The sequence below is a fragment of the Toxotes jaculatrix genome, chromosome 1 (assembly GCF_017976425.1).
Source record: "Toxotes jaculatrix isolate fToxJac2 chromosome 1, fToxJac2.pri, whole genome shotgun sequence".
NCBI lineage: Eukaryota > Metazoa > Chordata > Actinopteri > Toxotidae > Toxotes > Toxotes jaculatrix.
This window is the reverse complement of record NC_054394.1, coordinates 1770964-1792065: the sequence shown is the minus strand read 5'-3', so window position 1 is coordinate 1792065 and position 21102 is coordinate 1770964. Positions and strand designations below refer to the sequence as shown.

The 21102-nt window shown below is 39.5% G+C and overlaps 2 protein-coding genes across 2 annotated transcripts; both read right to left on the bottom strand.

The window, feature by feature from the left end:
* Positions 1-531: 531 nt before the first annotated feature.
* On the bottom strand, positions 532-5342 carry LOC121181797. Its single transcript, XM_041037949.1, has 7 exons — positions 5319-5342; positions 4264-4374; positions 4061-4153; positions 1787-3929; positions 1531-1584; positions 1103-1234; positions 532-746 (listed from the first exon to the last, which is right to left on the bottom strand). The coding sequence occupies exons 4-7, from the start codon at positions 3927-3929 to the stop codon at positions 532-534; spliced, it is 2544 nt and encodes an 847-aa protein (XP_040893883.1). The 5' UTR covers positions 4061-4153; positions 4264-4374; positions 5319-5342.
* Positions 5343-16173: 10831 nt separating this feature from the next.
* LOC121181788 (N-lysine methyltransferase KMT5A-A-like) lies at positions 16174-17468 on the bottom strand. The gene is made up of 3 exons (XM_041037937.1): positions 17319-17468; positions 16487-16649; positions 16174-16375 (listed from the first exon to the last, which is right to left on the bottom strand). The coding sequence occupies exons 1-3, from the start codon at positions 17428-17430 to the stop codon at positions 16174-16176; spliced, it is 477 nt and encodes a 158-aa protein (XP_040893871.1). The 5' UTR covers positions 17431-17468.
* Positions 17469-21102: the final 3634 nt, after the last annotated feature.

Sequence of the window (21102 nt, the reverse complement as noted above, 5' to 3'; positions counted from 1 at the left end):
ACTACATGCCATCATAAAACCTTCATTCGCATAGCTAATGTTCTTCAGATTATCTACATGCGGTGCTATTTTAGAAGCACAATCTTGTATTTTTCATTTTCTTGAATGAATTTACGTTCCTCTAAATTAGAGACTTAGGCCGCTGTATTCATTTTAAAGTTTAAACCTTTTATTTGGATGCTCAGTGAACCAAAATATGTTTCTTTGAAAAATGCATCAAAATCAGCATTAGGCCCAACAGGCACCATCTTTTCAAATGTGAGAATTCTAATTAATAATAATAGTGCCACAATGTGTTTTTTAGCTTGTAAACATGAAATAAGATTAGAAGAGATGAGTTATGACATGAGATAACAGAATATAGTAAACAAACTTAGAACAAACTAAACTTAAACAAAATGAGTCCAATATAGCAGAAACTCTAAACTGAAACTGAATGTTGTTTTGTTAAGCACGAAGTACTGTAAAGATAGAATTTAACGTGTAGTGACAACAAGATTAACAGATGTCAGCATATTTTAAATCAAAACCTTAAACTTTGTTCTTGAGAGCTGTGATTCGATTCTTAACATAGAACTTAACAGCCAACCAGTTTCTGTCTTTAAGGGCTACTTTTTCTGCTTTAAGGCACTTATCGCAATCGCTTTTCCCAGGAACTCGACATGTTGTGATGAACGACATCATGTGCTTTTCCACAGCAACGATTTCCGCTTTCTCCCACATTCTTCTCTTGAAAGGCTGGCGACCTGTAAAACAATTATGATGAATAAATATTTCTTTTTCTCAATGGAAGTGCTACAGAAATATTACTTTAGGAGCAAAAATCAATCAACACTAGTTTTAGGTTGCTTAATTTGCAAAAAAGGATGTAATTGAATAGGAAACTTCATGTGTGTGGATCAGAGTTTTATGGAGTGAGGATGGATATGTTTGTGTTGTCTTTGTCTGAAAAGAATTTGTCATTGTCAATGATTTGAGTGTTGAGCTCTGTGCCCACACTGTCTGTGACAGTGCAGCACCATAAAAAAACATTGACACTCAAGCATTATTTCAACCATAGAGGAAAAGCAAACAATTACAACTTTTGATCTTAAAGCCTTACCTCTTTTTGGTGATTGGCCGTGGCATGGTCCTGGAGGGGTCGTGGTGCCTTGCTGTGGTGCTTCATCAATATAGCTCACATCTGACATTGTGGGCTCATTCTCTTCTCTCTGACTGGATGTGATCTGACTTTCTGAAAACCAGAAAGCAAATTTCAAAAAACATAATTTAAGAACTATTAGTCATACCACAGTAAATAAGAGATGTTCCAAGATTTACCCAAGAGCTACTATTCTGGCCAGTGTGGGCATATTTTAGTGGATTGGTATTGGCTAATGTAAATCTGATCCTCTCTTTATTGTATATTGTGCTTTTCCCACCCAAGATATTTAAGGACTTTAAGAACAGAGCAAAAAAAAAAACTTAATCAGCGCATGCCTTCAGTACGGATATCACTGCATACATAACCATAGTCACATTTAAAACTACCTTGTGAGCCTGACTCACACACATCTTCAGTGTCGCTGTCGAGGTGAACATTCTCTGTGAGTTGGTAGGAGATTGGAAGAGGGGGTAGGAGAGAAAAATGACTTAGTGTAGGCAAAATGCAATTCATTTGATTCTGACATTCATTCATTAATTCCCTAGCATAACACGTATAACATCTTTGAGATCACATTTAATCACTTTAGATCAGGACATTGTCTTTTATTCAGAAACATCTTAAGAAAGAAGTAATTAGTACCCTCAGGATCAATGCTGATGTCATCAAGGGTCTTGCCCTTGAATTCTGCCAGACGTCCCTTTTCCAGAGCCATGAGAACTTTGCTAACTTTAGCAAGTTGGAGAGTGCCCTCAGGAAGTCTGTAGAACTGCCGATGCACTCTTATATCATGGCCAAGAAAATCAGCTAACTGATCCAGTTCTGTGTTACTGAGGTTAAGAACTTGAGACAAAGTTCCTGTTTGTTTGCGTAGTTTTGTAGAAGTGAGGCTTTCAGGACTTTTTGCACCACAGACCTTGGCAAAGTGTCGAAGGCAATCTGAACCACGGTAGCAGGTGAAGGCTGATGGTCTTGCAAATAAGTATGTGTTCTCATGAGGAACTCCACACTCCTGCCGTTTGCTGACAAGCAGATCCAATGCTTTCTGCATTCCTGGCGTTAAAAGCACAGGAACTTTTCTTCCCCTTTTTCCTCTTATCTCTATCCTCCTGAAGTGTTGACAGAGTTTCTTCTCCAGGTCTGAGAGTGCAACATTTGCATCTTCTTGAGGGTCTGATGGGTTTTGAGACAAATATGCAGAGAGGGGCATTTTGGACACCTCCCCTGCTCTTCGTCGGTTGAACAAAATGACTTGTGTCAAAGTGATCTTGGCCAGCTGTCTCCATGCCTGAGGGCATGTCTCTGTGGACAGTTTACTTAGGATATTTTGTTGTTGCTCATCTAAATAAGAATGGAGAGTCTGGACATCTTTTGTGAATGGAAGCAACAGAGGGGCATTCCACTTGGATTCCTGGAGTGTTCTCAGTGATGCAGCTGATATCTGTTCATTCCATCTGGATTCATATACTCTACGGAATGTACGAGCATCCTTTGCTGCAGCGTGGTTGTTCTGCACATTTGCACGGCTTTCAACAAGCAGTGAAATTTTTGTCAAGCTATGTCCAATTTTGAGAGCGAGACTTGGGCACTTGTACTTACTGGTTTCACTGTCAAAGCCTGCCACTTGTTTCACTGCTTGCACAACATGCATGAAATTTGCAGGTTTGACGTGGTCTTCAATGGTCTTCAAGGGAGTAGTTTTCCTTGAGCATACCAGAAGCCTTCCCAACTCTCTCAGTTTCTGCCGAATGTATTCATGTTTGCCAACATCATATCCAAGCCGGTTATATAGATGCTCACCATATTCCAAGATACAGGTATCAGATTTGACAGCAAAATAAACTTCATCTTGAACCATGCTGCTTAACATCTTCCAAAATTCAACTCTGACACCAGGTGGTGGAGGTGCAGCAAATGCACAGAGAGCCTGGACACGGGTTTTACCAGGTTTCTGTGGACCACCAGGCTTGAACTTGCAGATAGTCATGTGCCGCCAAAGGAGTTTCTTGGTGAAATAGCCATGACAATATACACAATGCAGGAAATTCTGTGCTTGAGAATCCTTTTTTGGCTTCTTACGAGGAACAAGGTCTCCAGCACCAGCATTTAATACATCAAGATTATGTGCAAAGTTGCCCCTATTTCTCAAATTTTCCAGATGCATTCTTCTTTCTTTGGAGCCTTTTGGGAAGGATACAGCCTGGGCAACCTCTGGCTTATTGTGATGAGCACGCTCCAAATGTCTTGACATTTTTATGACTCCTAACTTACAGTACAAACAATATTGCTTCTTGTTATACATTCTTGACCCATTCTCCTTTTTGCAGACAGCAGATATGGAAAGTGAACTGTCAGCCATATCGTTAAGTGGGGAAGAGGTACTATCGGGAAGATTTTGCTCCAGAGCAGGTGTCAAGTTTTCCAACACATCTCCAGTCTCTCCAATTCCACTCTGCTTTGAAGAGTGACCAGTTCTGCTTGAAATTCGCCTTTTACGTCTACTAGAGGTGGTTTCTTTTCTTGATGGTGAGCGTCCTCTGTTAAGCTCCTGTTCTGAAGAGCCACTGTTCAGTTCTGTTGGTGAGGGACATCCATCTCTGATGTTAACCATCCTGCTTAGATTTAGGCTTTTGCGCATGCTCTCTTTCTGGTCAACTGGCCCAATAACTTCGCTGGCGTCAGAATCAGAATGATCCCCACTTGTGTCAGGAATATATTCCTCTCCACTGTCACCTGAGGTTGGGTCAAAAAGCTCATCTGAATCGAAATGAATCCGGTTGTTCATCTAAAAAGACAAAAATATAAAATTAAGTAATAAAACATTTGCTTTGCACATGTTAACTGCAAACAAAATGTGAACCATCAGGAAAGACATATTGTACACATGCATTAATTGTCTTTTCTCTGTTTCCTTACCTGTATGCTTCTGGTCCTCCTCAGCCTTGGGGTAGAACCTTGGTCCTGCCGTTCTGAGTTGCTAAGTTCTGAGTCAGAACTTGGATTCCTAGTCTAAAGTGATAATTTTATATGAAATGTCTGTTTAGACAAATACATGAAAGTGAACACATAAATGACAAGGTTCATGAAAAAACAAAAAGAATCTCTGAACTTCACAATACCTGAAGATTATCATAAACTTTCAAGGGAATTCCAGATGTGGTTGGAAATTCATCAGAATCAACTTCTGCGACTTTTTTCTTTAGAGGAGAGACTTCTAGGTCATCTGAGCCCTATATGATGTTAAAGACTGAGTTAAACTTCAGCATAGATTAACTCTTCAACAACTCATCAAACAGAAAAGGCTTCACAACTATCAAAGTATGAACAAATCAGAGACAAGAAATATATCCAAAAATTAGTACCTCGTTCTGGGGGGAGGATGATCTCTGAGGACCCTGATCTGTGGTTTTGGAAATCTCAGCCTTGGTTGATTGTCCTCCAACCTGAGGAGTGAGTTCAACATCATTATTGAGTCCCTGATAAGCAGTAAAATGAGTTCATTTCAACAACAAAGACCATAAACAGATACAGAAGACTATAAGAGAAGAGTTTTGGGGGTATCACTGAAACCTTTCCTGTATCTGATTCTAAATCATGCTTTCTTGTGATAGACTTTAGTTGCCACTGATTTCTCTGTTCAGTATGTTGGCTATTCTAGCACTTTTATAAGCATTACAGTTGGAAAAAAGGTAAAGGTGAAGTCTGCAAGGAGGAAACTAACCTGTTACCAACACCTGGTACAACTGGTAGAAAATTAAAGGTGCAAAAGTTCGATGACACATGTCAAACATGCCTTTTTTTAAGCTTAGCTTCAGATAATAGAAGCTATATCTTAGTTTAATGGGTCCAAAGACATTCCCTTACGGGCGTCCCCACGACTACACCAGACCTGACAAGTGTGTGTTTATAATGGTGGACCAGTCAGGGTTCCAAAACACAATGACTGGACCCCATTAAACCACTAAAACCAGACTGTGCCTAAACACTCTGACTGGACCCCATTAAACCACTAAAACCAGACTGTGCTTAGCAGCCGACCTCTGACTTAAGACATATCAAAAACCAAAATTACCTTCAAGTACAAACTCTTCAACAACTTATCAAACAGAAAAGGCTTCACAACTATCAAAGTATGAACAAATCAGAGACAAGAAATATATCCAAAAATTAGTACCTCGTTCTGGGGGGAGGATGATCTCTGAGGACCCTGATCTGTGGTTTTGGAAATCTCACCCTTGGCTGATTGTCCTCCAACCTGAGGAGTGAGTTCAACATCATTATTGAGTCCCTGATAAGCAGTAAAATGAGTTCATTTCAACAACAAAGATCATAAACAGATACAGAAGACTATAAGAGAAGAGTTTTGGGGGTAGCACTGAAACCTTTCCTGTACCTGACTCTAAATCATGCTTCCTTTTGATAGACTTCAGTTGCCACTGATTTCTCTATTCAGTATGTTGGCTATTCTAGCACTTTTATAAGCATTACAGTTGAAAAAAGGTAAAGGTGAAATCTGCCAGGAGGAAACTAACCTGTTACTAACACCTGGTATAACTGGTAGAAAATTAACAGCGCACAAGTTCGATGGCACATGTCAAACATGCCTTTTTTTAAGCTTAGCCTCAGACAAGAGAAGATATATCTTAGTTTAATGGGTCCAAAAACATTCCCTTACGGGCGTCCCCACGACTACACCAGACCTGACAAGTGTGTGTTAATAATGGTGGACCAGTCAGGGTTCCAAAACACAATGACTGGACCCCATTAAACCACTAAAACCAGACTGTGCCTAAACACTCTGACTGGACCCCATTAAACCACTAAAACCAGACTGTGCTTAGCAGCCGACCTCTGACTTAAGACATATCAAAAACCAAAATTACCTTCAAGTACAAACTCTTCAACAACTCATCAAACAGAAATGGCTTCACAACTATCAAAGTATGAACAAATCAGAGACAAGAAATATATCCAAAAATTAGTACCTCGTTCTGGGGGGAGGATGATCTCTGAGGACCCTGATCTGTGGTTTTGGAAATCTCACCCTTGGCTGATTGTCCTCCAACCTGAGGAGTGAGTTCAACATCATTATTGAGTCCCTGATAAGCAGTAAAATGAGTTCATTTCAACAACAAAGATCATAAACAGATACAGAAGACTATAAGAGAAGAGTTTTGGGGGTAGCACTGAAACCTTTCCTGTACCTGACTCTAAATCATGCTTCCTTTTGATAGACTTCAGTTGCCACTGATTTCTCTATTCAGTATGTTGGCTATTCTAGCACTTTTATAAGCATTACAGTTGAAAAAAGGTAAAGGTGAAATCTGCCAGGAGGAAACTAACCTGTTACTAACACCTGGTATAACTGGTAGAAAATTAACAGCGCACAAGTTCGATGGCACATGTCAAACATGCCTTTTTTTAAGCTTAGCCTCAGACAAGAGAAGATATATCTTAGTTTAATGGGTCCAAAAACATTCCCTTACGGGCGTCCCCACGACTACACCAGACCTGACAAGTGTGTGTTAATAATGGTGGACCAGTCAGGGTTCCAAAACACAATGACTGGACCCCATTAAACCACTAAAACCAGACTGTGCCTAAACACTCTGACTGGACCCCATTAAACCACTAAAACCAGACTGTGCTTAGCAGCCGACCTCTGACTTAAGACATATCAAAAACCAAAATTACCTTCAAGTACAAACTCTTCAACAACTCATCAAACAGAAATGGCTTCACAACTATCAAAGTATGAACAAATCAGAGACAAGAAATATATCCAAAAATTAGTACCTTCTTCTTGGAGCGGGATGATCTCTGAGGACCCTGATCTGTGGTTTTGGAAATCTCAGCCTTGGTTGATTGTCCTCCAACCTGAGGAGTGAGTACAACATCATTATTGAGTCCCTGATAAGCAGTAAAATGAGTTCATTTCAACAACAAAGACCATAAACTGATACAGAAGACTATAAGAGAAGAGTTTTGGGGGTATCACTGAAACCTTTCCTGTATCTGACTCTAAATCATGCTTTCTTTTGATAGACTTTAGTTGCCAATGATTTCTCTATTCAGTATGTTGGCTATTCTAGCACTTTTATAAGCATTACAGTTGAAAAAAGGTAAAGATGAAGTCTGCCAGGAGGAAACTAACCTGTTACCAACACCTGGTACAACTGGTAGAAATCTAACAGTGCACAAGTTCAATAGCACATGTCAAACATGCCTTTTTTTAAGCTTAGCCTCAGATAAGAGAAGATACATCTTAGTTTAATGGGTCCAATTACATTCTGTTACGGGCGTCCCCACGACTACACCAGATCTGACAAGTGTGTGTTTATAATGGTGGACCAGTCAGGGTTCCAAAACACAATGACTGGACCCCATTAAACCACTAAAACCAGACTGTGCTTAGCTGAAGATATCTGACTTAAGACATGTCAAAAACCAAAATTACCTTCAAGTACAAACTCTTCAACAACTCATCAAACAGAAAAGGCTTCACAACTATCAAAGTATGAACAAATCAGAGACAAGAAATATATCCAAAAATTAGTACCTCGTTCTGGGAGGAGGATGATCTCTGAGGAGCTTGATCTGTGGTTTTGGAAATCTCAGCCTTGGTTGATTGTCCTCCAACCTGAGGAGTGAGTTCAACATCATTATTGAGTCCCTGATAAGCAGTAAAATGAGTTCATTTCAACAACAAAGATCATAAACAGATACAGAAGACTATAAGAGAAGAGTTTTGGGGGTATCACTGAAACCTTTCCTGTATCTGACTCTAAATCATGCTTTCTTGTGACAGACATTAGTTGCCACTGATTTCTCTGTTCAGTATGTTGGCTATTCTAGCACTATTATAAGCATTAAAGTTGGAAAAAGGTAAAGGTGAAGTCTGCCAGGAGGAAACTAACCTGTTACCAACACCTGGTACAACTGGTAGAAATCTAACAGTGCACAAGTTCAATAGCACATGTCAAACATGCCTTTTTTTAAGCTTAGCCTCAGATAAGAGAAGATACATCTTAGTTTAATGGGTCCAATTACATTCCCTTACGGGCGTCCCCACGACTACACCAGACCTGACAAGTGTGTGTTTATAATGGTGGACCAGTCAGGGTTCCAAAACACTCTGACTGGACCCCATTAAACCACTAAAACCAGACTGTGCTTAGCAGCCGACCTCTGACTTAAGACATATCAAAAACCAAAATTACCTTCAAGTACAAACTCTTCAACAACTCATCAAACAGAAAAGGCTTCACAACTATCAAAGTATGAACAAATCAGAGACAAGAAATATATCCAAAAATTAGTACCTTCTTCTTGGAGCGGGATGATCTCTGAGGAGCCTGATCTGTGGTTTTGGAAATCTCACCCTTGGCTGATTGTCCTCCAACCTGAGGAGTGAGTTCAACATCATTATTGAGTCCCTGATAAGCAGTAAAATGAGTTCATTTCAACAACAAAGATCATAAACAGATACAGAAGACTATAAGAGAAGAGTTTTGGGGGTATCACTGAAACCTTTCCTGTATCTGACTCTAAATCATGCTTTCTTGTGATAGACTTTAGTTGCCACTGATTTCTCTATTCAGTATGTTGGCTATTCTAGCACTTTTATAAGCATTACAGTTGAAAAAAGGTAAAGATGAAGTCTGCCAGGAGGAAACTAACCTGTTACCAACACCTGGTACAACTGGTAGAAATCTAACAGTGCACAAGTTCAATAGCACATGTCAAACATGCCTTTTTTTAAGCTTAGCCTCAGATAAGAGAAGATACATCTTAGTTTAATGGGTCCAATTACATTCTGTTACGGGCGTCCCCACGACTACACCAGACCTGACAAGTGTGTGTTAATAATGGTGGACCAGTCAGGGTTCCAAAACACAATGACTGGACCCCATTAAACCAATAAAACCAGACTGTGCCTAAACACTCTGACTGGACCCCATTAAATCACTAAAACCAGACTGTGCTTAGCAGCAGACCTCTGACTTAAGACCTATCAAAAACCAAAATTACCTTCAAGTACAAACTCTTCAACAACTCATCAAACAGAAAAGGCTTCACAACTATCAAAGTATGAACAAATCAGAGACAAGAAATATATCCAAAAATTAGTACCTCGTTCTGGGAGGAGGATGATCTCTGAGGACCCTGATCTGTGGTTTTGGAAATCTCAGCCTTGGTTGATTGTCCTCCAACCTGAGGAGTGAGTTCAACATCATTATTGAGTCCCTGATAAGCAGTAAAATGAGTTCATTTCAACAACAAAGATCATAAACAGACAGAGAAGACTATAAGAGAAGAGTTTTGGGGGTATCACTGAAACCTTTCCTGTATCTGACTCTAAATCATGCTTTCTTTTGATATACTTTAGTTGCCACTGATTTCTCTATTCAGTATGTTGGCTATTCTAGCACTTTTATCAGCATTACAGTTGGAAAAAGGTAAAGATGAAGTCTGCCAGTAGGAAAAATAACCTGTTACCAACACCTGGTACAACTGGTAAAAATCTAACAGCGCACAAGTTCAATAGAACATGTCAAACATGCCTTTTCTTAAGCTTAGCTTCAGATAATAGAAGATACATCTTAGTTTAATGGGTCCAAATACATTCTGTTACGGGCGTCCCCACGACTACACCAGACCTGACAAGTGTGTGTTAATAATGGTGGACCAGTCAGGGTTCCAAAACACAATGACTGGACCCCATTAAACCACTAAAACCAGACTGTGCTTAGCAGCTGACCTCTGACTTAAGACCTATCAAAAACCAAAATTACCTTCAAGTACAAACTCTTCAACAACTCATCAAACAGAAAAGGCTTCACAACTATCAAAGTATGAACAAATCAGAGACAAGAAATATATCCAAAAATTAGTACCTCGTTCTGGGGGGAGGATGATCTCTGAGGACCCTGATCTGTGGTTTTGGAAATCTCAGCCTTGGTTGATTGTCCTCCAACCTGAGGAGTGAGTTCAACATCATTATTGAGTCCCTGATAAGCAGTAAAATGAGTTCATTTCAACAACAAAGATCATAAACAGATACAGAAGACTATAAGAGAAGAGTTTTGGGGGTATCACTGAAACCTTTCCTGTATCTGACTCTAAATCATGCTTTCTTGTGATAGACTTTAGTTGCCACTGATTTCTCTATTCAGTATGTTGGCTATTCTAGCACTTTTATAAGCATTACAGTTGAAAAAAGGTAAAGATGAAGTCTGCCAGGAGGAAACTAACCTGTTACCAACACCTGGTACAACTGGTAGAAATCTAACAGTGCACAAGTTCAATAGCACATGTCAAACATGCCTTTTTTTAAGCTTAGCCTCAGATAAGAGAAGATACATCTTAGTTTAATGGGTCCAATTACATTCTGTTACGGGCGTCCCCACGACTACACCAGAACTGACAAGTGTGTGTTAATAATGGTGGACCAGTCAGGGTTCCAAAACACAATGACTGGACCCCATTAAACCAATAAAACCAGACTGTGCCTAAACACTCTGACTGGACCCCATTAAATCACTAAAACCAGACTGTGCTTAGCAGCAGACCTCTGACTTAAGACCTATCAAAAACCAAAATTACCTTCAAGTACAAACTCTTCAACAACTCATCAAACAGAAAAGGCTTCACAACTATCAAAGTATGAACAAATCAGAGACAAGAAATATATCCAAAAATTAGTACCTTCTTCTTGGAGCGGGATGATCTCTGAGGACCCTGATCTGTGGTTTTGGAAATCTCAGCCTTGGTTGATTGTCCTCCAACCTGAGGAGTGAGTTCAACATCATTATTGAGTCCCTGATAAGCAGTAAAATGAGTTCATTTCAACAACAAAGATCATAAACAGACAGAGAAGACTATAAGAGAAGAGTTTTGGGGGTATCACTGAAACCTTTCCTGTATCTGACTCTAAATCATGCTTTCTTTTGATATACTTTAGTTGCCACTGATTTCTCTATTCAGTATGTTGGCTATTCTAGCACTTTTATCAGCATTACAGTTGGAAAAAGGTAAAGATGAAGTCTGCCAGTAGGAAAAATAACCTGTTACCAACACCTGGTACAACTGGTAAAAATCTAACAGCGCACAAGTTCAATAGAACATGTCAAACATGCCTTTTCTTAAGCTTAGCTTCAGATAATAGAAGATACATCTTAGTTTAATGGGTCCAAATACATTCTGTTACGGGCGTCCCCACGACTACACCAGACCTGACAAGTGTGTGTTTATAATGGTGGACCAGTCAGGGTTCCAAAACACAATGACTGGACCCCATTAAACCACTAAAACCAGACTGTGCTTAGCAGCTGACCTCTGACTTAAGACCTATCAAAAACCAAAATTACCTTCAAGTACAAACTCTTCAACAACTCATCAAACAGAAAAGGCTTCACAACTATCAAAGTATGAACAAATCAGAGACAAGAAATATATCCAAAAATTAGTACCTCGTTCTGGGGGGAGGATGATCTCTGAGGACCCTGATCTGTGGTTTTGGAAATCTCAGCCTTGGTTGATTGTCCTCCAACCTGAGGAGTGAGTTCAACATCATTATTGAGTCCCTGATAAGCAGTAAAATGAGTTCATTTCAACAACAAAGATCATAAACAGATACAGAAGACTATAAGAGAAGAGTTTTGGGGGTATCACTGAAACCTTTCCTGTATCTGACTCTAAATCATGCTTTCTTTTGATAAATTCAAGTTGCCACTGATTTCTCTGTTCAGTATGTTGGCTATTCTAGCACTATTATAAGCATTACAGTTGAAAAAAGGTAAAGACGAAGTCTGCCAGGAGGAAACTAACCTGTTACCAACACCTGGTATAACTGGTAGAAATCTAACGGCGCACAAGTTCAATGGCACATGTCAAACATGCCTTTTTTTTAAGCTTAGCCTCAGATAATAGAAGATACATCTTAGTTTAATGGGTCCAATTACATTCTGTTACGGGCGTCCCCACGACTACACCAGACCTGACAAGTGTGTGTTTATAATGGTGGACCAGTCAGGGTTCCAAAACACAATGACTGGACCCCATTAAACCAATAAAACCAGACTGTGCCTAAACACTCTGACTGGACCCCATTAAACCACTAAAACCAGACTGTGCTTAGCTGAAGACATCTTACTTAAGACATGTCAAAAACCAAAATTACCTTCAAGTACAAACTCTTCAACAACTCATCAAACAGAAAAGGCTTCACAACTATCAAAGTATGAACAAATCAGAGACAAGAAATATATCCAAAAATTAGTACCTCGTTATGGGAGGAGGATGATCTCTGAGGAGCTTGATCTGTGGTTTTGGAAATCTCAGCCTTGGTTGATTGTCCTCCAACCTGAGGAGTGAGTTCAACATCATTATTGAGTCCCTGATAAGCAGTAAAATGAGTTCATTTCAACAACAAAGATCATAAACAGATACAGAAGACTATAAGAGAAGAGTTTTGGGGGTATCACTGAAACCTTTCCTGTATCTGACTCTAAATCATGCTTTCTTTTGATAAATTCAAGTTGCCACTGATTTCTCTGTTCAGTATGTTGGCTATTCTAGCACTATTATAAGCATTACAGTTGAAAAAAGGTAAAGACGAAGTCTGCCAGGAGGAAACTAACCTGTTACCAACACCTGGTATAACTGGTAGAAATCTAACGGCGCACAAGTTCAATGGCACATGTCAAACATGCCTTTTTTTAAGCTTAGCCTCAGATAATAGAAGATACATCTTAGTTTAATGGGTCCAATTACATTCTGTTACGGGCGTCCCCACGACTACACCAGACCTGACAAGTGTGTGTTTATAATGGTGGGCCAGTCAGAGTTCCAAAACACAATGACTGGACCCCATTAAACCAATAAAACCAGACTGTGCCTAAACACTCTGACTGGACCACATTAAACCACTAAAACCAGACTGTGCTTAGCAGCTGACCTCTGACTTAAGACATATCAAAAACCAAAATTACCTTCAAGTACAAACTTTTCAACAACTCATCAAACAGAAAAGGCTTCACAACTATCAAAGTATGAACAAATCAGAGACAAGAAATATATCCAAAAATTAGTACCTTCTTCTTGGAGCGGGATGATCTCTGAGGAGCCTGATCTGTGGTTTTGGAAATCTCAGCCTTGGTTGATTGTCCTCCAACCTGAGGAGTGAGTTCAACATCATTATTGAGTCCCTGATAAGCAGTAAAATGAGTTCATTTCAACAACAAAGATCATAAACAGATACAGAAGACTATAAGAGAAGAGTTTTGGGGGTATCACTGAAACCTTTCCTGTATCTGACTCTAAATCATGCTTTCTTGTGACAGACATTAGTTGCCACTGATTTCTCTATTCAGTATGTTGGCTATTCTAGCACTTTTATAAGCATTACAGTTGAAAAAAGGTAAAGATGAAGTCTGCCAGGAGGAAACTAACCTGTTACCAACACCTGGTACAACTGGTAGAAATCTAACAGTGCACAAGTTCAATAGCACATGTCAAACATGTCTTTTTTTAAGCTTAGCCTCAGATAAGAGAAGATACATCTTAGTTTAATGGGTCCAATTACATTCTGTTACGGGCGTCCCCACGACTACACCAGACCTGACAAGTGTGTGTTTATAATGGTGGACCAGTCAGAGTTCCAAAACACAATGACTGGACCCCATTAAACCAATAAAACCAGACTGTGCCTAAACACTCTGACTGGACCACATTAAACCACTAAAACCAGACTGTGCTTAGCTGAAGACATCTTACTTAAGACATGTCAAAAACCAAAATTACCTTCAAGTACAAACTCTTCAACAACTCATCAAACAGAAAAGGCTTCACAACTATCAAAGTATGAACAAATCAGAGACAAGAAATATATCCAAAAATTAGTACCTCGTTCTGGGAGGAGGATGATCTCTGAGGAGCTTGATCTGTGGTTTTGGAAATCTCAGCCTTGGTTGATTGTCCTCCAACCTGAGGAGTGAGTTCAACATCATTATTGAGTCCCTGATAAGCAGTAAAATTAGTTCATTTCAACAACAAAGATCATAAACAGATACAGAAGACTATAAGAGAAGAGTTTTGGGGGTATCACTGAAACCTTTCCTGTATCTGACTCTAAATCATGCTTTCTTTTGATAGACTTTAGTTGCCACTGATTTGTCTATTCAGTATGTTGGCTATTCTAGCACTTTTATAAGCATTACAGTTGAAAAAAGGTAAAGATGAAGTCTGCCAGGAGGAAACTAACCTGTTACCAACACCTGGTACAACTGGTAGAAATCTAACAGTGCACAAGTTCAATAGCACATGTCAAACATGCCTTTTTTTAAGCTTAGCCTCAGATAAGAAAAGATACATCTTAGTTTAATGGGTCCAATTACATTCTGTTACGGGCGTCCCCACGACTACACCAGACCTGACAAGTGTGTGTTTATAATGGTGGACCAGTCAGAGTTCCAAAACACAATGACTGGACCCCATTAAACCAATAAAACCAGACTGTGCCTAAACACTCTGACTGGACCACATTAAACCACTAAAACCAGACTGTGCTTAGCAGCTGACCTCTGACTTAAGACATATCAAAAACCAAAATTACCTTCAAGTACAAACTTTTCAACAACTCATCAAACAGAAAAGGCTTCACAACTATCAAAGTATGAACAAATCAGAGACAAGAAATATATCCAAAAATTAGTACCTCGTTCTGGGGGGAGGATGATCTCTGAGGACCCTGATCTGTGGTTTTGGAAATCTCAGCCTTGGTTGATTGTCCTCCAACCTGAGGAGTGAGTTCAACATCATTATTGAGTCCCTGATAAGCAGTAAAATGAGTTCATTTCAACAACAAAGATCATAAACAGATACAGAAGACTATAAGAGAAGAGTTTTGGGGGTATCACTGAAACCTTTCCTGTATCTGACTCTAAATCATGCTTTCTTTTGATAAATTCAAGTTGCCACTGATTTCTCTGTTCAGTATGTTGGCTATTCTAGCACTTTTATAAGCATTACAGTTGGAAAAAAGGTGAAGACAAAGTCTGCCAGGAGGAAACTAACCTGTTACCAACACCTGGTACAACTGGTAAAAATCTAACAGCGCACAAGTTCAATAGAACATGTCAAACATACCTTTTCTCAAGCTTAGCTTCAGATAATAGAAGATACATCTTAGTTTAATGGGTCCAAAGACATTCCCTTACGGGCGTCCCCACGACTACACCAGACCTGACAAGTGTGTGTTAATAATGGTGGACCAGTCATGGTTCTAAAACACAATGACTGGACCCCATTAAACCACTAAAACCAGACTGTGCCTAAACACTCTGACTGGACCCCATTAAACCACTAAAACCAGACTGTGCTTAGCAGCAGACCTCTGACTTAAGACCTATCAAAAACCAAAATTACCTTCAAGTACAAACTCTTCAACAACTCATCAAACAGAAAAGGCTTCACAACTATCAAAGTATGAACAAATCAGAGACAAGAAATATATCCAAAAATTAGTACCTCGTTCTGTGAGGAAAACCAGACTGTGCTTAGCAGTGGACCTTTGACTTAAGAATCAGAGGTCTGACCCAGGTTGCGGGGGCAAATGCCACCCAGTCCACAATGCACCAAAGTCCTACGGCACCTCCCACAGATGGTGAGCCCATGGGAGGTGGTGCCGTCCAGAGTGAGGCTCAAACCCACAACGCTGAGAAACTGAATCTCATGCTCTACCAACTGAGCTAACCGGGCGGCACATTGATATATGGATAAACAAAACTGCCCTTAAGTACCAACACTTCAACCACTGAGTAAAGATATAATCTTAACAACACAGAGCCTGCACACTCTTTCCCTCAATATAAGCAGAGATTTGCACAGGCCACTATGTTTATGACACACTGAAAAGCGACCTTTAAATAGCCAATACTAAAAAGTACAAAGAAAAAAAATTTAAGTAAACTAGTGCATTCTTTCTTTGACCAAACAACACTCTGACACAGACATTAAGCAGCTCAATTTTAACAAACCTGTTTTCTCCATGGCCAGTCATGTCCTCCATAGTCATATGTTATTTCTTCTCCAGCATTTATGTCCCTCAGAGCAAAGAGAAAGAGATGTGGCTTGCCCTCTGATATGATCTTCTTTATCTTGCAGTTTGGATGACTGTGATCATCATTGACGAGTCTTCCCAGACTATCATCTTCTCGCGCAGCATCAATACTTTAAAAGGAGAATACATCACTGATTAGGCTTCATAACGTTAAATCATTGATTGTATTTGTCAAACATTACTTTTGACCCCTCAAAAGCAAATTTCAGTTTAAGCCTTACCACCATGTTGTGTTTTGCCAGTGGAAATCGAACATGAAGATAGCACATCTGCTATGATATATCTTCCTTCTTCTTTCAGATTCTGCACCATTTATTAATTCTCCTCTGTACTCAACCACAAAGTCTCCCTTCTGGAAACAGGTTTTGGCAAACACTCCTCTACCTAGTGCACACATAAAGGTACATTACAGAAAGATTTAATATAATTAATAGTTTTATTTTTTAATAACCATAGAGGCTGCATTTGTAGAAACTGGTCTTTCATAATAAGTCTGTAAACACATAACACCCTGTGCAGCAACCACCTTTTCAACCTATTACTGTCTGAATAGAGAGACAGAAGTATCTACTTTTAGACCAATAGACTATAGAGCAGCTTCTGGCTGTGAGACTTCTAAATTCATCTTCCTCTCTCCACATAAATAAAGTTTTTTGTTATGTATTGTGTACTGCACTGTTCATATATAACTATGTAGCATAAAACAACCACAGTTGCAAATTTCATTGCACAATCTTGTGTTGTAAAATCACGATTTAAATGAACAAATGATCATTGAACAGTATAACATTAACAGAAATTGCCCACCACAGAAAAGCATGTACAAATTGGCTTAATTAAATGAATCCCTACACTACACTGTGAAAAAGATTTATGACCAGGAGTACCACATAGTCAAGTCACCTCAACAGATCTAAGCCAACAAAAAGTACTACTTTATTCTGTGCAATGTTCCATTTTCCCTGTTTATGAAACTCTTACTATAAGTAAGAGGTAACATCTGATATAACTACCACAATAAAAATCATGTTATAATAAAAACACATTATGTACCTTTGAATGAGTTTATATATTTTACATCCAAGTCTGCTGTCTTATCAAGGGCCTTGGCTGCATATTCCAGTGCATCTTGTATGGGTGTTTTCCTCCTCCTGACTGTAGCCATTGACCATCCTGTAATCAAATACAGTGAAGTTTTAATATAACCAGACAGCCCCTCCAAAAGTTTATATTTCATAAAAAATGATGTATATTCACATCTAGACCTTTCTATGGTAACAGATACTGCCGCTGATTACAGCTTACTACATTTGACCAACAACAAGCATTCTAGCTCAGCCTGAAAAAAATTCAGGGATGGAGCAGAAAAAAAGCAATTCCTTAACAAAGATGCTAAACTGTTAAAAGGCACCAGGCGGGTTAATGTATTTACTGACTAACAACCACTTTACACACTAGCTGTCTGAAAAATGATCGACTATCTTAAGCTAGCTGGCCTCATGTTTTTAAATGCCCACTTCGTTGTCTAAATCTCACTTTCACCATGAACTTTAAGCACAACACTCACCAAAATAATGGATATAAAGCGTGTTAAAAATCCCTCTTGTTGTCACATGTCGTTTCAATCTCCGGTAAAACTAACCAGAATAACCATATGGTCTTTACCGTGCAGGTGCTCACTGCAGCTATCGCTGTAACGTTAGCCAATTAGCTTAATTAGCAACTTCGCTCTGGAGGTGAATGTGTGATTTTGGTCACATGCTGCATTAAAACCATAATTAAAATCATATTAAATCGCCCAGTTTACCGTAAAATATCATTATTTAGTGTAAGGTAACTTACCTTAAATTTTTAACACCACTCTCACCGTCTTGGGCCGACACGGTGCTGTTTTCTCCCGTGCGGAGCAAAAGAGCGCTTGTTCTGTATAGTCGGCGCGTCCTGTAAATGAGGTCATACTGTTAAAGCCGGGATTCCTGTCTCCGCCCGCCAGAAATGTTACTGTAGTACTATCAAGGCGACCTAATCTCTCCGTTTCACATTTACGTCGCTATTTATTAATAAATAGAGACTTTTGTCTCCATTAAATATTGACGTTAAATCAGTATAGATGCAACTTAGCATTGGATTTCTCTCTAGCTATACTGTTACTGTTAAAGCCGAGATTCCTGTCTCCGCCCGCCAGAAATGTTACTATAGTACTATCAAGGCGACCTAATCTCTCGGTTTCACATTTACGTCGCTATTTATTAATAAATAGAGACTTTTGACTCCATTAAATATTGACGTTAAATCAATATAGGTGCAACTTAGCATTAGATTTCTCTCTAGCTTGGCTTGTCTTAGCCTACGAGCTGATCAGTAATCGCCATAAGCATTGCTAAATTTCTAACTTAGCATTAGCATCTCTTCCGTCCACATACAGACAGAAAAACTGTATTAGTACCGTATTACTGGAATTCTTTCAAATGTTTAGTGTCTTAAAAATTATTTATTTCATGTATGAAAACTATGGATTAAGTTACAGCATTTTTAATCATCATATACTGTAATATTTTGCTGCTTGTCGGACAGTACTTTCACTTATTTACCTTACCTTACTACTAATAGTTTATTTTTTTATTTTTTTTAAGAGCCAGACAAACTGTCATTGTACCTGTGTTTAAAGACAAAAAAATCTTCTTAACTAATCTTATCTTATAATGCTAAACTTACCTTTAAAATTAGATTCGCAGCTAATCAGCGTTAGCCTCCACGGGAGTCAGCTGCATGCGCATGCGCAGTTCAGTCAAGTGTGTGTTCTCGAGGGGAAAGTGTGTGTTAAGGTCATGCCGTCCTCCGCCACTAGAGGCCAGTACTGAGTGACTCGCCCTAAGCACACCTAAGCACAAACTGTCGGTTTTCATGCTTTGTGGGGTATACCCTGAAACTTTGCCAGGGCATTAATTTGACCTTTTTTTCAATGAATCTGAAGTAAAATTTATGGGGACCAGGGTTTTGGTCCCCACAAAAATTTTGGGCCCCACACCGTGACTGTGCTGTCAGGCAGTGGTACCCACAATGTGATAAAGACAAACACACACACACACACACACACACACACACACACACACACACACACACAGAGTTTCAATTAAATCCGACTCCTGATGTCAAAGGATCACATCACTGAGAAAATATATATATATATATATATATATATATATATATATATATATATATATATATATATATATATATATATAGGAATTCATCTCACTCAATCAATCTCATCAAGCAGAGCTGAGAGCTTGTGCCACAGTACAGTAAATCTAGTAGCTCATGCTGACACTGTATGTTTAGCAGTCATAGTTTAGTTTAGTAGTCAGGAGACTGCTGTTTGTTTCCCCTTTCCTCCCAACAGTAAAGGTTTCTTTTAAACATGACCCTGATAGTTCCTGAGCCTTCACCATGTGGTTAGTTCTGTAACAGAGGTGTCCAAACTGTTCCACACACGGCCGTGTGGCTGCAGGTTTTTGTTCCAACCAAGCAGCAGCACACCAGACTTGACTCATTTAATCAACTGATCTCACTCTTCAGAGAGTTGATTGGTCAAACCGTGTGCTCTTGATTGGTTGGAATAAAAACCTGCAGCAACATGGTCCTCTGTGGAACAGTTTGGACACCTCTTTTCTATAACCATGATGACAAAGATCTCTATCTAACCTTATAAATTCCCCCTTAACTTAAAAATGTGTTTCGCATCTTGTTACTTCACTTGGCTGTTTGACATTGTGCAGAAAGACATAAGTGCAGAGTCTGATATTCATGTGCTGAAGGGGGAAAGTTTCTCTGTGCTCACCTCAAACCTCACTTTAACATATGTTTGTACAAGATGATTTTGTTACATCACAAACATTTCAGATGCACGTATTTGGAGGAAATATTGAAAAGTGATCTGTAAGGAAGCTTATTCAGACAATTTTACCAGAAAGGGGCCTAACACTGATTAAATCAACTGTATCTTTGAAAAAAAGTCAGAGCTTACTGAGTGGCTTGTTTGTATATATGTTTAATTCATTTTTAACTGACCACAGCTGGCATTTAGGATGTGGACACTGCTGCTCTAAATCTAATCTTACTGACTCTTACTCGGATAAAGAGGGAGAAGTCAGGCTAAACATTTAAAACCAGAGTTCTCACAAGCATAGAACTACAAGACACACAAGAACACACACACACACACACACACACACACAGACTCTCTTAACACTGGCCTATTGACCTGGCACAAGCTGGCACGTTGGCTGGGTGATTGGCCTCTCGACACACTCCACACTTCTATAGCCTGAACAAATGGAGAGAGAATGAAGGCAGAGTCAGCTGGCACACGAGCAGAGAGCCAGCCAAAGATTTGCCTGGCAGACAATGCACCATACAGCACCAGCGTGACAAAGCATTCACTTAACCACATCATTGTCCTGGCATCAGTGTGAACCTGTGAGTGTGAGTGTGAGTGTGAGTGTGTGTGTGTGTGTGTGTGTGTGTGTGTGTGTGTCAGTGCCCTGTGCTGTCTTGGCAGATGGACAGCAGAGTGTAAGGGATCTTGTGTTGTGTGTCTGTAGGGACTTGCCAGAGAGCTCCTTCAGGGAGGGAAAATCAACTCAGCTCTGCAGAACACATTAACAAAGTATTGTCTCAGCAGAGAGAGAGAGAGAGGGGGGGAGAGAGAGGGAGAGGAAGAGAACAACCTCTGGCTGCCTGTTGAATGAGTAGATAGATATACTGACAAGAAGAAACTAGCCTTATGGAGGACAGGATGAGAGAAACATCATCTGTGAACCCACTGAGTGTGAAG

Excerpts from the sequence above, each read along its gene's own strand:
- LOC121181797 (XM_041037949.1), bottom strand. The coding sequence starts at position 3,929 with ATGAACAACCGGATTCATTTCGATTCAGATGAGCTTTTTGACCCAACC. Across the intron at positions 1,235-1,530 it reads GTGTGAGTCAGGCTCACAAG|AAAGTCAGATCACATCCAGT; the intron begins GTAGTTTTAAAT and ends TCTGGTTTTCAG. Across the intron at positions 747-1,102 it reads CGGCCAATCACCAAAAAGAG|GTCGCCAGCCTTTCAAGAGA; the intron begins GTAAGGCTTTAA and ends ATTGTTTTACAG.
- LOC121181788 (XM_041037937.1), bottom strand. The coding sequence starts at position 17,430 with ATGGCTACAGTCAGGAGGAGGAAAACACCCATACAAGATGCACTGGAA. Across the intron at positions 16,650-17,318 it reads ATATATAAACTCATTCAAAG|GTAGAGGAGTGTTTGCCAAA; the intron begins GTACATAATGTG and ends TGTGTGCACTAG. Across the intron at positions 16,376-16,486 it reads TGGCAAAACACAACATGGTG|TATTGATGCTGCGCGAGAAG; the intron begins GTAAGGCTTAAA and ends CTCCTTTTAAAG.